Source organism: Acartia tonsa, chromosome 2 (genome assembly GCF_053477335.1).
Source record: "Acartia tonsa isolate MP-2025a chromosome 2, ASM5347733v1, whole genome shotgun sequence".
NCBI lineage: Eukaryota > Metazoa > Arthropoda > Copepoda > Calanoida > Acartiidae > Acartia > Acartia tonsa.
In genome coordinates this window covers 30,346,346-30,362,735 of record NC_137261.1, presented here as the reverse complement: position 1 = coordinate 30,362,735, position 16,390 = coordinate 30,346,346, and the positions used below count along the sequence as shown (strand labels likewise).

Genomic DNA, 16,390 nt, shown 5'->3' with positions numbered 1-16,390 from the left:
CGCGAAGCGCCAAAAATTTTTTTTGTGAGTATTTCTTGATTTTTTTTTGGAAACTGGGATAGTTTTGCTTTTTGTAGGGTAGGGGGCAAAAAGGGGCATTTCTGTTGACCAGGGTGGGGGCAAAATGGGGCATTTTTCAACATTTAGGGGGGGCAGGGGGCGGTGGCTAGGGGGTGCAGGGTGGACAGGGGGGGGGGCGTTTTGGTCGCTAGGGGGGGGGGCGATTGCCCCAAATGCCCCCTTCGGTTCGCACGCCACTGACAATACCCTATTTGTTTATTATAAGGAAGCAGACAAGATTTAATTTTAGCGCGCTGCACACTTGTAAACATAGGCAAGTTGATTTGATGACGATGTAAGTGTAACAGCCAAGTGGTCAAGAGGTCTATGTGAGCACCTTTCCAATTTTTAAAGTTATTTTCTCGTATTCATTCGAATCCGGTGGATAGGAACTGGTTCTCATCTATACGAAAAAACTATGTCTAGCATCGTATTATATCCAGCTTTCTACGAATATAAAAATGTACAATCATAAGATTAAAACCAGTTTTTTTAGCCCGTACCTACGACACCTAGGGGCTAAAAAACTGGTTTTAATCTTATAATTGTGCATTCTATATCCGCGGAAAGCCGTTTATAATACGATGCGAGAAATAACTATTAAAGGATGAAATGTGTATTTTTTGGAAAAAATTAACCATAATAAGTATAAATAGTTTGCTTCATTTTTAATAAATTCTCAACGTACGGCTCTATTTATCAATTGTTCCGTACATACGTACGTTAGCCCCAAATGATTTCTAAGTTGTATTTATTTCAGGAAATAACCTATAATGTCTGGAATGTATATCTACTCGAACGCTGAAGGACAGGTGGGTGTCTTTAAGAAAAAGGAGTTATCTCAGCAAAAAGTTATATGGGTCTAAGTCTAGCAATGATGATTTTTTCTCAATAAGTTTGGAATGCAGCATAATCATTCTTATATTAAAATACTCTATTGTAGAGGAACATAATCCTTAGATAGAATAAGTCCATGGTAATTAGTTTGATAAACCAAATAATAATGTTATAGGAATATGTAGAATATGTAAGTCACACGTCAAAATTGTATTGCTTTATATACCCTCTGCTCAAAGTGCCTGTTAAGACATCCTCTTTATTTTTTAATTAAGAGTGGGTTGGGGGGGGGGGGGGGGTAGTTTTTTTGTTCTGAGCCGTCAAAGCCCTAAACGATCGGGGCCTAAACCTACGTGCTGCCCCAACCCTGCGCTTGGAGCCATCTAGGACCCTTTATAACCTAAACTGAATAACTGCTCCATATTATTTTTTCTTTAATTAACCTATACCTCTAGGAAGACAAAGAGAATGTTTCTGGTGTAGGAAATGGTAATGGTAAGTACCTATTAGTTTTTGAATTCTAAAGATACATGAATTAGTTCAGGGTAAAGGATTCTATATAATAAAGTAATTGGATGTCTGTTTACAGAGATCACGTAAACTGCTAGACCGACCGTTCCACAATAATCAGGGAAGTTTGATATTCATCAAGGGTACGTTTTTTGCTATTCTGTAGGTAAATATGACATTCTCCTCCATGGCCTCCATTAAACAAAAAACATAGGAGGGGTTATCAGTTCACCTTTCTCCCACCGATCTCGATGACCGAAGCCTCTAATGCAGGTTAATGAAAAAGTCTTTTAGCTATTCAAATATTAATATACTAGCGGCTTCGCCCCTAGCCTCTAGGGGCTTTGCCCCAAGAGGTAATTAATGAAAAAAATTATTTTTTCATTTTTTGGGGGGTTGGGGTGTCACAGGACCAGTAGGTATATTCCCTGAAGAGTAGTATCCGATCGTTTCAGTGGTTACCGAGATCTTAAAGGACAGACGGACGGACGGACAACAGACAGACATCATTCTACTTTGTATTATATATACCTAATTGTCTTCACATCAATGAAAATACTTGCTCCTCATTGGTTTTTATTTATTTAGGTATATGATTTATTTCATCATGATTAATAATATAGATATTTATTTGGTGCTCTTGGGAAAATAACTTATATATTCAGGAGCTCAGAAAGATGGGCGAAGAATTACAATCATACCTAACAGGCCTGGATTTATGACAGTTAGTAATTTTCCTTATAAAAAATCATCGGATTTTAATGTAAATGATTTTTTTTTCCACGTTTGATTTAGTAAAATACTATTATAATTGTTATCTTCATTTTCAATACACAAATAAAAACTTTAAAAACTTGAGCGAATAGGTAGTCAATTCTTTTCATTTTTGGCGCATAATAATTTTCAGTAGTGAAGCTACTCCATAATTCGAGATGTCCGCATCAAATTCTAAACAAAACATAAATTTATTTTTATCTTTGGTCAATTGCTCTGTATTTCTTATCTTCGCAAATTATGGATTCTGTAATTCTTGTTTTGTTTAGGTCTCCACCATCAATATGGAGAACAACATGGTTTCAAACATTGAATATTTACCAAATCCATTTGAGGTAAAGGTTTATAATTCGACAGGACTTTTCTTATAAAATGTTAGGAAAGTTAAAATATTTTTTTGCTATTGGTTGGCTGACTTTTTGATGACTTTGCTGGCCTATCAGAATCATCTTGATAACTTATGTGTTCGTCGGTGCTCTAGATTGTTTCATATTTTTAAATTATATAGGTATGCGTTTTTCTCAGAAGTTTTCAAAGATTCAAAAATATTTTGTGAAGACTGTTATTACAACTTTATTATAGGGCCTTCTACTATACCTCTTACTATGTTTCTTCTGAATTTTTATTTTGATGTATTTTAATAGATATTCTGTTTAGGAAATATTATCGTCCTTAAAAATAGTTATTTTAAATCATTTAAGAGTTCCACGAATAGTGAGTATTATGCTTTAAGCTGTTCGTCAAAATTTAATATTTTTAAACTTCGCTTCTTATTTCTGCTACTTATGGGTGTCTCTCTTCCCTAATAATTAACTAAAAGAATGATATTTTTTGTTTTGTTGAAAACTAGCCTGTTCTGTTGGATCCTTCTAATTTTGAATCCGCCGAAGCTTATGAGAAATACAAGAAAGCAAAGCAGCGAAAACATGATAGGTAAACAGAAAGGGCCTGTTGGGCGCTTATACTCCACTCCCTCTTCTTATTTTTTAAATAAAATGTAGGTAAGTAAAGAGGGGGGGGGGGAAAGGTTATTTTGTACTTAAGGAACTAACCTCTGTTTGTATATATAATCATATAATCAAGTTCCTGTGTATTAGTTAAGACATGTTTAGTGAATCATTATTCTTTAGCTAATAAAAAAGTCAAAATTCAAATGTATTAATTTTGTTGTAGTTCTGGATCATGGAAAGAAAACGAAGTAGCGGGTTTCGTCGTATTTTTACAATAGGGGGGCTCTAACCCAGAGTGGCGTATTTCTTAGCCCTGCAGTGCAATCATTAAGATTTACCTATCCTTAAATCAAAAGCTACTGTGAAAATACGACAAAACCCGCTACTTCGTTTTCTTTCCATGATCCTTAGTTCTCAAATTCTATGCATTAAGTTTTAACTTTTATGGAATATACCTTTAGCTCAATATTTATGAAGTTACAGCCAATTTAATAAACAATCATAGTATACTTATAGTTACTCTAACTGACCTCAGCGTCGTAAGGACTGGTCAATATTATAGAGTAGTTGCGCCACAAATATTTTGTTTCGTCGAATGTTATATAAAAGTCAAATAGTTATACATTTTTTTCATAACTAAAAATTACTTCGCTTAGATGGTCTTTAAAAACCTGAATTTTGTTTGTAACATTTTTTTGTGTGTCAGATGTCGCCCATGGAAATCGGTAAAGAAGTCAGAAAATGTTGAAGGCTACATTGGAGATAAACCACTAGAAGAAATTCTTAAAGTAATATTTTTGAGAAGATTACCTAGTTTTTATTAAAAATTACCCATAAGACGGACAAAGTGAGTTAGACTGCAGATGTTCGGTTTTCCTAAAGGATAATCATAGACAATCACAAAACCTGTATAAAAATAAGTATTTTATGTCTTTTGAACAAGACTGACAGAACAACGGACAAAGTAACTTATGCTTGTTGGTTTAGGGAATTATAACCAAAAAAATTCAGCTGTCTATAGCAGCAGAAAAATTAACAATTTCCCTTGAGCTTTACGGACAGACAAAGTGAATTATAGAGTAGCTTCGCTACTAAAAAATCACATTTCCCACATTACGTCACGGACAAACGGACGACAAAGTGACATAAAGAGTAGCTTCACTGTAAAAAATCATATTTTTAACAGTATGGTTAGTGGTTACAGATGGGCGGACAAACTGAAAATAAAATCATTCTAATCAAAAATAATAAAATACATATGTTTTGTTTTAGGATCTTGGAGAAACAAGTACAGAAAACAAGAAAGGGGGCGGAAATAAGAAAAATAAGTCAAAGAAATGACCTGATGCTATTTCACATTAAAAAGAGTAAAAAGAAATTACCCAATACCATATACAACCTAACCTATTTACCCTTACGGACTAAGGAATAAACAAAAAATGGAAAAATATCCCCCCTTCTCTTATTTTCAATTTGAGGGAAAACGCCAATGTAGTAAAGATAAAAAGAGATTATTTTTTTGTTTGCATGTATGTATGTTTTTACACAATATTGAATTACACCAAATGCTAGGTATAGTTATAAGAATTCTACTTCATTGTATTTTGTTTTCTAGTTTACTGCTCTTTTAAGTCAAGAATATTGTACAAGTGATTAATATTTCTTCTTTGATTTTTACAGGCTATTATTCCTATGTAACTATTTTTATTTCCAGAGCTAAAAAGACAAAAATGGGGCTAGGAGCGTCTTCTCTTGCTCTTGGTTACATGGAGGGACACAGGCAAAATAACACCTTAGAATTTACAGACAATGCGCTTGAGAAGGGTATAGTTGACACACTAAACAGAAGTGAAACTGTAAATAATTGTAGTGCCAACACAACACATGAAATTAACCGCACCAAAGATGAAAATGAAAATTTTAAGAAAGCGAGAAATAAAAATTATTACTTTGGGCGCTCGACGCCTGTCTATAATTTGACTGGGCATGAGAATATTTGGAATACTTCTACTAGTGGCAGAGATACTCCGGTTCTTCATAACAGAGGCGATGCAGGGATAGAAAGCATGAGAAAATTTGTAGGTAATCAGAATATAAATGTATAAATGTCGAAGCAAAATTGTAAGTAAAATTGTTGAAAAACTGCTTGATACAGAATAATGTTTATGGACAATCTTACATTTTTAGGACTTGATTATAGAGTTGCTTCGCTTATAATATTGTACTTTGTTGTCCCAGGAATCAGTATACCAAAAGTCAGATCAATCGGATTATTAGATCAAATAAAAATTTGTTGTTGAAAAAGTAAAAAAATCAACATGTTTAAAATGGACGTACGGACATTCTAGTAATGATTATAGAGTTGCTACGCTTTCTAAATCGTACCTAACTACTACAGGAATCACCATGCAAAGTTTGAAATCAATAGAACAATTCTAACATGCCTAAATTAGCAAAAAAAAGCTATCCACTCCGGACGGACGGACGTACGGACGGACCGACCCTAATTATAGAAAAGCTTCGCTTTTAAAAATGCAGGAAATACAACAGTATTTCTTTATGAAAATTGTCATGAAAATGCCTTTGTAGGTCTATTTCACCGGCTTTTTAAAAGCGAAGCTTTTCTATAATTAGGGTCGGTCCGTCCGTACGTCCGTCCGTCCGTACGTCCGTAACGGATAGCTTTTTTCGTTAATTTAGGCATGTTAGAATTGTCCTATCGATTTCAAATTTTGTATGGTGATTCCTTTAATAGTTAGGTACGATTTAGAAAGCGTAGCAACTCTATAATCATCACCAAAATGTCCGTACGTCCATTTTAAACATGTTGATTTTTTTACTTTTTTAACAACAAATTTTTAAGTGATCTAATCATCCGATTGATCTGATTTTTGGTATATTGATTCCTAGGACAACAAAGTATAATGTAATAAGCGAAGCAACTCTATAATCAAGTCCTAAAAATGTAAGTATGTCCATAAACATTATCCTAAATCAAGCAGTTTTTCAACAAATTTACTTACAATTTTGCTTTGACTCTTATACATTTATATTATGATTATTCAGTTCTGACACTATACAATTGTTGTTAATGTCCGTTTGTCCTACCGTTTCACTGCTTCGCTTTTATGGATGTTGTCATCCTTGTTTAGACCATTATTGGGGACAAATCCTTGATTATTTACGTAGTAGTCTTGCCCAAAATCATGTGCAATAACATAAATACCATTTTTAAATTTTGAAAATGGAAATGTGGAAAAAGACTCAAATAGCTTAATGTAGATCAGACCACTTGATATAACCACCATGCCTTTAAAAAAAACTATAGCTTTATAAATAATGAAATGTTGAAATAAGAAAACGATAAAAAAAAACAGTTTTCCACTCCTTTCTATATATTAGAAGGTGACAACAGCCTAGCAAGTGAAGCCATAGACATAACCAATGGTTCTGATGAATATAGTGATACAGAGACTGCTCATGAGTGTGTTGTCATTCTGGGTGATAAAGATTTTGATCTGATTAATAGAGTGGCAAGGATTGAAGCAAAAATGAATACTTTTGAGGAGGAAAAGGTAGGTTTATTGTTTAATTATAGAAGTACCAAGTTCTTGAGAACCAATACTTAATTAAAGGGATAGTTTCAATAATTGTATTTAGAGACCAAAAATAATTTTATTAAAACTTTTTCAGGAAACGATGAAACGATTTATGGAAAAAGATGCTATAATTAGAGATTTGCAAAATCAACTTCAGGTTTAATATATTTGATATCAATGATATTCTTCCTAAAACTAAAACTTACTTGTTGTTTATCTTTGTGAGAGTTTGTCACTGTAGTAATCTTTAGACATCTATGCTGTATTTTGTTACCTAGTTTGTTTTCTCAAAAGGCTTCGTCCCTAACCATAAAAAAATATCAACAAAAAATAATTTTTTTACTGTGTCTAATTTATTGTTCACTAGAGACTACTCCCCCTAGAGGCCTCCAGGGGCAGTTCAGTGGTTAATGAGATCCTTCTGTACTAAAAAACAAACAGACAAACACCCTGCTACTTTATTATAAGGATTGTAAAAAAGTTAATTTGTTTAAATTCTAGGCTGAAAAGAACGCAAGTGCCATGAAGGACAGAGTAAATCAAACAAAAATTTATGATCTTGAAAATCAAATGGCGTCACAAGCACGGTTAGCTCAGGTACATGGAATTAAGCCACTTGGCTTTTTTTTCAACTAAAGACTTAACTGCTCTTTTAAATATGGTGTCCGCATGCATAGGAATGAGATACAACTATTTGCAAAACATTGCATAGTCAAATGTGTTGGAATAGAGTAAGCAAGCCATGAGATGAAGTAAAAGATATCAGCTTTAATGCTTTGAAGTAAGAACAACCTTTTTATCTGCCCCCCAAAATAATTTTAGATTTATTTTTCTTGTTGGTTATGAGTTACTTATGAAAAGGTATGTTTAAATGATTAGGTACATAGGGGACTGTTCTTAAACGAGATGTAAAGATTTTTCTAAAATATATATCTATCTGATTTCAAAGCCAATAATAGACTAGGTGTAACTGAGAGAAAAAATTATAAGAAAAAAAGTGTTTTTTTCATATTAAACAGTTTTAAATTTTATATCGCTATGATTTGTTGTGTTAGCTGTTGTTTGTCCATTTCCAGTCCGAGATTTTGCTAAAGGTCCATAGGAGTAAGATTTGTGGGGTTATTTGGGCATGGAAAGGGGGGGGGGGCAGTTTCTGGGGTAGGATTTGCGGGACATGATGGGCAGTTGGGGGTTAGAGAAATGGAAGTAGCTTTGGAGTATAGGACAATAGTTAATTGAGAGATGATGGTTTTGTAGTGCCTGGGAAGTTGGAAAATTATTTCGATAAAGCATTTGATTCTCAAATTCTCTACAAATGATTAATATTCAGTCTGTAGGTAAACCTATTCATTATTAATACCAACGCTAAAATTTAAATTGAATTTCCTTTTTTATATTTTGTAGGAGGAAATAAAAAAGGTTTCGTTAGAAGCTAAACAACAGCATGAAAATTTTGAAAAAATTATAAATACGTTAAAGGTAGGGGATTATTAAATATTATTAACAATCTTTTCTTATTTAAATATACATATAATAAATGATCAAAATATACCTATATTTTTTCAGTGTATTATAAGTTTTTCAATCATAAATACTTCAGTATTTTTTATCATCGTATATTAATGCCAAACAAAGATGACAATATCCATGAGTAGCGACGCACAAAATTACGTTATAGACGTAATGCGTATTGGCAAGGAGAAACTAAAATAAATCAGGACTTCATCTTCAAAAAGCTAAAAAGGGAGGGGTCGGGTGTGACACTTTTTTAAAAACTAAATATAAAAGTCAAAGTAACTCCACTTGAAAAAAGAGTTACAGTACTGAAATTTAGCCCGACAGTCGCTTTAATGATGTACGTACAGGAACTGTGAAGAAACGGCGGCCTAACCGCCGCTCTCGCTCTATTTTTAGTTGATTTAGTTTTGGTTAAAAAAGTGTCACACCCGCCTCCCCTCTTTTCAATGTTCAATATAAAAAAAATTCCATTAACCATTATAGCGGTAGAAAGAAAGAAAAATAATTTAGAGATAGACTGGTTACTTATTAGTAAGAAGAATTATCACAATAAATTCAGTCGTCTTTATTTAATAGGTACTAGTCAAGACATTCCCCAATAGTGGCACGGCCAAAGTAAGTATTATATTATCGTACCTTCTTAAGATCTATTTCATCTTTAGGAGGAAAAAGAAAATATTGTGGAGAAGCTGATAGGCAGAGACAATGAAATGTCTTCTTACATGGAGGAAATTGAAACTTATAAGGTTGTTAATGATTATTCATTTAATAGAAATTATATAATATAATAGGACGCTGTCTGTTGCAAAGGATCTCGCTAAACACTGAACTGATAGGGTTCTTCTTTACAATGAAGACTTCTATAGGTTCAGGTTTTTTACTATTTGGGGAAAGATACCTCCACCCTCCTATTAAAAATCGCTCTAAAAATTTTAATTGGAGGATCGACTTTTAATCAGCTGCCAGGTTTATTTATAGGGTCTTTAATGCCCTAGATTTTAGTTTAAACTAGCTAGATACAACTAAATTTAAAAGATGGACTAAACAATATTACAGGAATCCAAAGAAGCAGAGCTGGATAGTTACAAAAAAGCTTTGGATGAATTAGAAAAATGTAGACTAGATCTAAGGTAAACTTTATACCTAGAGGTTATTGATTTGTTTTTCTTGAAACTTAACAGGATGATAACATCCATTAGGAGCAAAGCACAGAATTAAAACCATTATTATTGTAATCCAGCCAAACAGATGGACAGAGAGATATATTGACAATATTGATTTAAATTGCCTTGAGAAATCTTTTAAAGTAGTTTCAGTGTTAGTATAACAGGAGAACCGGCGCTTATTTATTTCGGAACCGTATTATATTTAGCCACTGTGTAAATGATTTTTACTCTTGAAAGTTATTTTTCCCTTATTTTTAAAAAGTGTATTGTATTAGGTACAAATATGAGGCAGCAATTCAGCTTGTCCAGAAAACAAGGAACGAAATAAGCAAAAGAACAACTGAAACTCAAGAGGTATTATATCAATATTATGGTGAAATTGCACCCGCCCATTTTACAAACTGGAATTATTGGGTGAGGAAGGTTTATTATAGTCAGATTAGGTAAGCCCCTCGCAGCTGTTTGTCTATCGTTAGTCGTAGGAACCCTTCAGGGGCTTGGGTGCAGTTATTGGGTTCAATTCCTTGTGGGTGGTATTTTAATATTACCTTATATCATACCTTTAATTAATAGGTCTTTCAATCTACTTTAATAAAATTTATATATATATTGTCAATTAAGAGATTAGATAACCAACATTAAATTTTCAAAAGTTTATCAAAATGGAAACTGAATTAATTGAAATAAAACAGGAAAATGTTTCTTTTGATGAATAGAGTTTTGGAATACGAAATTATGAGAATTTTATACTATTATTTTGATGTATTAATCCATCATGTACTTAAGGCTGCCCAAGGCTGACGTTTAGGATATGTTGTTGTATCTATTAGAGGTTACTTTAAGGGGGGGGGGTTTTTAATGCAACCATCTCGTAATCAGTGAGCAAATGGCACTTAGAATTCGAATTTCGAGCTGAAATTTTGCATGGGTAATCCTTGGTAGGTATATTTTCCCTAAATCGAACAAAAAGTTGGAAAAGTAACGGCTGGCGGCTGCAGCTTAGCCGTTTAGCCGTTTTTTGCCTATTTTTAGGGCAAATTCATCATTATTTACGTAGGAATCAACTTTTTAAAACATAGTTTTGGTTTAATTCATATTAAATGATAGCATTAACCATTTTTTAAATTTCTAGTACCAGCTGCTAAACGGCTAGAACCGGCTGAAAACGGCTGGGAGCGGCCAAGAGTATGAAGAGTAGATAGGGCTTGTGACATGTCTAGGGGTAGGTTTTTATGGGTGCTGAGCTCAAAAATACTACTAAAAATAGTTACGGCCAATCCATATGGCAGCTGGGTAACAGCTGCAGCTCAGCTGCGAGCGGCCAAGAGTAGAATGAGTAGATAGGGCTTGTGACGTGTCTAGAGGTAGGTTTTTATGGGTGCTGAGCTCAAAAATACTACTAAAAATAGTGACGGCCAATCCATATGGCAGCTGGGTAACAGCTGCAGCTCAGCTGCGAGCGGCCAAGAGTAGAATGAGTAGATAGGGCTTGTGACGTGTCTTAAGGTAGGTTTTTATGGGTGCTGAGCTCAAAAATGCTACCAAAAATAGTGGCGGCCCATCCATGTGGCAGCTGGGTAACGGCGGCAGCTCAGCTGGGAGAGACCAAGAGTAGAATGAGTACATAAGGCATGTGACATGTCCAGGGTTAGGTTTTTATGTGTGCTGAGCTCAAAAATACTACCAAAAAAAGTGATAGCCAATCCATGTGGCAGTTGTGTAATAGCTGCTGCTCAGTTGTGAGCAGCCAAGAGTAGAATGAGTAGATAGGGCTTGTGACGTGTCTAGGGGTAGGTTTTTATGGGTGCTGAGCTCAAAAATGGTACCAAAAATAGTGGCGGCCAATCTATATGGCATCTGAGCAACAGCTGCAGCTCAGATGGGAGCGGCCAAGAGTAAAATGAGTACATAGGGCTTGTGACGTGTCTTGGGGTAAGTTTTTATGGGGAATGATCTCAAAAATGCTCCTAAAAATAGTGGCGACCCATCCATATGGCAGCTGGGTAACGGCTGCAGCTCAGCTGGGGAAGGCTAAGAGTAGAATGAGTAGATAGGGCTTGTAGGCTGTAGCTGTTACCCAGCTGCCATATGGATGAGCCGCCACTATTATTGGTATTATTTTGAGCTCAGCACTCATAAATACCTACCCCTGGACACGTCACAAGCCCTATGTACTCATTCTACTTTCGGCCGCTCCCAGCTGAGCTGCCGCCGTTACCCAGCTGCCACATGCATGGGTCACTACTATTTTTGGTAGCATTTTGAGCTCAGCACTCATAAAACCTTCCCTAAGACACATCACAAGCCCTATCTACTCATTCTACTTCTGGCCGCTCCTAGCTGAGCTGTAGCTGTTACTCAGCTGCCATATATGGATTGGTCGCCACTATTTTTAGTAGCATATTTGAGCTATAAAAACCTACCCTGAGACACGTCACAAGCTCTATCTACTCATTATACTTTTGGTGGCGCGCAGCTGAGCTGCAGCTGTTACCCAGCTGCAATGTGGATGGGTCGCCACTATTTTTGGTACCATTTTTGAGCTCAGCACCCATGAAAACCTACCCCTAGACACATCACAAGCCTTATCTACTCATTCTACTCTTGGCCACTCGCAGCTGAGCTGCAGCTGTTACTCAGCTGCCATATGGATAGGTCGCCACTATTTTTGGTAGCATTTTTGAGCTCAGCACCCATGAAAACCTACCCCTAGACATGTCACATCATATGCCCTATGTACTCATTCTACTCTTGGCCTCTACCAGCTGAGCTTCGGCCGTTACCCAGCTGCCATATGGATGGGCTGCCACTATTTTTGGTACCATTTTTGAGCTCAGCACCCATAAAAACCTACCTCTAGACACGTCACAAGCCCTATCTAATCATTCTACTCTTAGCCGCTCGCAAATGAGCAGCAGCTATTACTTAACTGCCATAGGGATCGGCCAAAACTATTTTTAGAAGCATTTTTGAGTTCAGCACCCATAAAAACCTAATCCTGGACACGTCACATGCCTCATGTACTCATTCTACTCTTGGCCTATCTCGTCTGAGCTGCGGCCGTTACCCAGCTGAGCTGCGTCCATTACCCAGCTGCCATGTGGATGGGCCTCCACTATTTTTGTTAGCATTTTTGAGCTCAGCACCTATAAAAACCTACCCCTAGACACGTCACAAGCCCTATCTACTCATTCTACTCTTGGCCGCTCGCAGCTGAGCTGCAGCTGTTACCCAGCTGCCATATGGATTGGCCGTCACTATTTTTAGTAGCATTTTTGAGCTCAGCACCCATAGAAACCTACCCCTAGACATCTCACAAGCCCTATCTACCCTTTATACTCTTGGCGGCTCCCAGCCGTTTTCAGCCGGTTCTAGTTGTTTAGCAGCTGGTACTAAAAATTTTAAAAAATGGTTATTATTATCATTTAACCTGAATTAAACCAGAAATATGTTTTAAAAAGTTGATATCTACGTAATTAATGATGAATTTGCCCTAAAAATAGGCAAAAAACGGCTAAACGGCTGAGCTGCCAGCCGCCAGCCGTTACTTTTCCAACTTTTTGTTCGATTTAGGGAAAATAGACCTATCAAGGATTACTCATGCAAAATTTCAGATCGAAATTCGAATTCTAAGTGCCATTTGCTCACTGATTACGAGATGGTTGCATTAAAAACCCCCCCCCCTTTGTTTAGAAAACAGATCTACATTATAGATGTTTATACAGATAAGTACCTCTCCCCCTTTTTCAATAACCTTTTTCGTCTGCTAACAAATTGTTTTCTGCTACTTGGCTGTGTTAATATAACTGACACCATTAATTGCTTTTCAATGACCCAATTGAGAGTCGGCACAAGGACACTGCGATGGGGAGATACAGTTCTTCTAGTGTTTTACTCTAATGTTTAGAATGTAAAGGTGAAGCCATCTACCCCGAGAGCTCCCTCCAAGCTGCCAAGTATGTTTCACACTGGCATCAATACAAACATCGAGAAGATGGAAGGGGTATTCAAGAAAATGGGTACAGTTTTTTATCTCATCGTATTACGGACAGCTTTCCGTGGATATTAAAATAAAAATTATAAGATTAAAACCAGTTATGTTATCCTTGAGGGGCCGAAGGCCAGGGCTAGCAAAGTTTATATTTATTTTACTTTTATTTTGATATTCGTAGAAAATTGTTTCTAATACGATGCTATATATGTTTCAGTATGGCTGGCAAACGGTTCTAATCCAGCGGTTATTAATCGGTTTTGAAGCCATACTGAAATGCTGTATTACCAACCAAGGTTGGCAATACGAATCTATTTTAGTTTGATCTTAAATTTTTATTAAAGAAGTTTTAAAATCCTCGTAAATTAATATCTGCTTAAAGGGGTAGTTGCTCGAAATGAATTTAAGCTTGGGTTAAACTACATCTATAGGGCAAATATTTGAAATATTATCTATTTACTACCGCATAGTTTAAAATATATTAAGTCTTGAAAAAATCATATTCTTTGACTTATAAACTGTCTTATTTTCACAAAAACAGCGTAACAATTCTTATAGAAGTGCAAATTTTTTTTATTCATAGTAATAAAAGTTATGTTCAATTTTCATTGGATGATATAATGCAAATACCTTCATAGTTAAAAAAAAACTTCAGTGTATTGCTTTGGCAAAGTGCAAAGCTATTATATACATTTATATTTTTATGCGTTGAATTTTAAACCATACAGACTAAAATAAAGTTTTAAATTTTAATATAAAGATTTATGTTTTTGTTTTGGTCTATACCTATCTTTTTAGATCATACACAACTTATTTATATTATTTAGCAGATAAGATGCCATCAAATAATCAAGCAACCAATCCTAAATCAAACAACCAAGCAACTGAAGGGCTCTCACAAAATCAAAGAAAATCTACAAGGACAAGTAACATGCAAAACAACCAAAGAGCTAACATTAACAATAATAAAATAAACCTTAGAAGATCCAGTCCTAAAGATAAGGTCGTCTTAACTGATAAAAAATTTAGAAGATCAACAATGCAAGTGAAAGGTGTTGATGTGAAGAATAATAATAAGAAAAGTTACACTAAAGAAAGAATTCTTGGAACAGGAATTGCTTAACTCCAGCTTTTTTTAATTTAAATGAAAAATAATCTTAAATTCGTGTAAGAAAACAACAGTTATATTTGTGTGGTTTAGACTTTAACAAAGTGGTTAGCAAAAACATATGACCCTTTGTAGGTAGATTTTTCCAACATGACTGCTCATCTATTTATTTCACAAAGACTTTGCTAACGATTTATGCTTAAAATTAGATGTAAAGTTTAGCAAATGCGTTTAGGAAAAGAATCCACAAAAGCTGACGACAAAAAGAAGCTGACAGTGCCGGACAAAAAACAAAATGGCGGCCAATCAGCTGTTTCACCTGAAGTTCATTCTGTAGCATCACTGTTGAAACGACATTCATCTGGATATCCTAGAAGAAAGGTAGGCTAAACACCAGAAAAGCTGTCTATTAAAATACTTCCATTTAAGACATGGATATTTTATGGTGAAAAGCATATGTAAGGGGGGGGGGGGGTTAATGCAACCATCTCGTAATCAATGTATAAATGGCACTTAGAGTTAGATTTTCGATCTGAAATTTTGCATGAGTAATCCTTGGTTGGTCTATTTTCCCTAAATCGAACAAAAAGTTGAAAAAGTAACGGCTAACAACTCAGACGTTTAGCTTTTTTTTTTTGGCTATTTTTATGGCAAATCTGTCATAAATTACGTAGGAATCAAATTTTGAAACATATTTTTGCTTTAAATCATGTGAAATAATACAAAAAAATCACTTTTTTAGATTTCTAGTACCAGCAACTACCGGCTAGAACCGTTTGAAAATTTTTTAGAGCGGGAAAGAGTATTATGTGGAGATAGGTTTCGTGATGGATTTACCTTCAAAATAGCTTAAAAATGGCTAAACAGCTGAGCCGCCAGCCGTTAGGCGTTATTTTTTTTAATTTTTTGTTCGATTTAGGGAAAATAGACCTACCAAGGATTACTCATGCAAAATTTCAGATCGAAATTTGAATTCTAAGTGACATTTATACATTGATTACGAGATGGTTTCATTACCCCCCCCCCCCCCTTTACTCGTTTAAAAATTGCAATTAGAGATATTATTTCCCTTAAAAAAATGTTATGTAGTTCTTTCTTGACCTTGCTATGGCTGCGCTATCTTTAAACAGCTATTTTTGTTTTTATTTCGAATGTCTTCATTAAGTTCTTGATTTTTTAGGAATCCGCAGAAGAAGAAACCATTAAAAAGAAGGTAAACTACGCTGAAACAGATTGAAATCGAAACTTTATATTTATAATCATATTTTATATATATCATATGAATAATTATTAATAACTACCTATAACTAAAAATTTTTGAATAAAAATTGACTACATTTTGGTAATTTAAATTTTACATTACTTCAATAATAATTTTATTGGATTTTTTGTTTAAATGAATTTTTTGACAAAATTTAAAACATGAGAAAATAAGACTTTGATTTCACGAAATCTTTTCTGCTGCTCATTCAAAATTAAGACCTTCTTAGAGCTTATAATATGTCAATGAAAGCAATACCCCTGCTCCATTATTTATTCCCCAGGGCAAAAAATATTCATTCTATAAACAAAAAACTGGATAGGAATACCCCATTCATTGTCTTATCCCTAATAAATATTCCATGATATGTAAAGTGATGGTGTATTCTATTTATTGATAGTAAAATTTCTTTTAAAAGTCCGGTTCTTAAATATCATTGATCAATGATCATCTTTTTGCTCGACTTTTCCAACAGCATTTAAAACTGATCCCCAAGTTAAATAAGAGGTAATTAAAACTAGAAATGGTTAAGATAGTATTATTTATGTGGGAATAACCATTCTCGTTCGAACCACTTTTTCATAGAATAACGGACTAACAAACTAATAATGGAAGG

The 16,390-nt window shown here is 34.8% G+C and overlaps 2 protein-coding genes across 3 annotated transcripts; both read left to right on the top strand.

Moving 5' to 3' along the window:
• The first annotated feature begins 306 nt into the window (after nucleotides 1-306).
• On the top strand, nucleotides 307-4,542 carry LOC145309939 (uncharacterized). 2 transcript variants are annotated; one of them, XM_080150370.1, is made up of 7 exons: nucleotides 307-872; nucleotides 1,353-1,386; nucleotides 2,073-2,131; nucleotides 2,451-2,516; nucleotides 3,032-3,114; nucleotides 3,838-3,919; nucleotides 4,404-4,542. In XM_080150370.1, exons 1-7 carry the CDS (start codon nucleotides 834-836, stop codon nucleotides 4,470-4,472), a joined length of 432 nt encoding a protein of 143 aa, XP_080006496.1. In that variant the 5' UTR covers nucleotides 307-833; the 3' UTR covers nucleotides 4,473-4,542. The 2 variants fall into 2 exon arrangements, with proteins under 2 accessions (XP_080006496.1, XP_080006495.1); XM_080150369.1 differs by having other exon boundaries at nucleotides 1,353-1,392.
• A 313-nt stretch (nucleotides 4,543-4,855) lies between these two features.
• Nucleotides 4,856-15,860, top strand: LOC145309923 (uncharacterized). Its single transcript, XM_080150368.1, has 12 exons — nucleotides 4,856-5,213; nucleotides 6,534-6,706; nucleotides 6,825-6,887; nucleotides 7,232-7,327; nucleotides 8,135-8,209; nucleotides 8,911-8,994; nucleotides 9,305-9,378; nucleotides 9,690-9,768; nucleotides 13,322-13,433; nucleotides 14,233-14,520; nucleotides 14,752-14,894; nucleotides 15,694-15,860. Exons 1-12 carry the CDS (start codon nucleotides 4,862-4,864, stop codon nucleotides 15,748-15,750), a joined length of 1,596 nt encoding a protein of 531 aa, XP_080006494.1. The 5' UTR covers nucleotides 4,856-4,861; the 3' UTR covers nucleotides 15,751-15,860.
• Nucleotides 15,861-16,390: the final 530 nt, after the last annotated feature.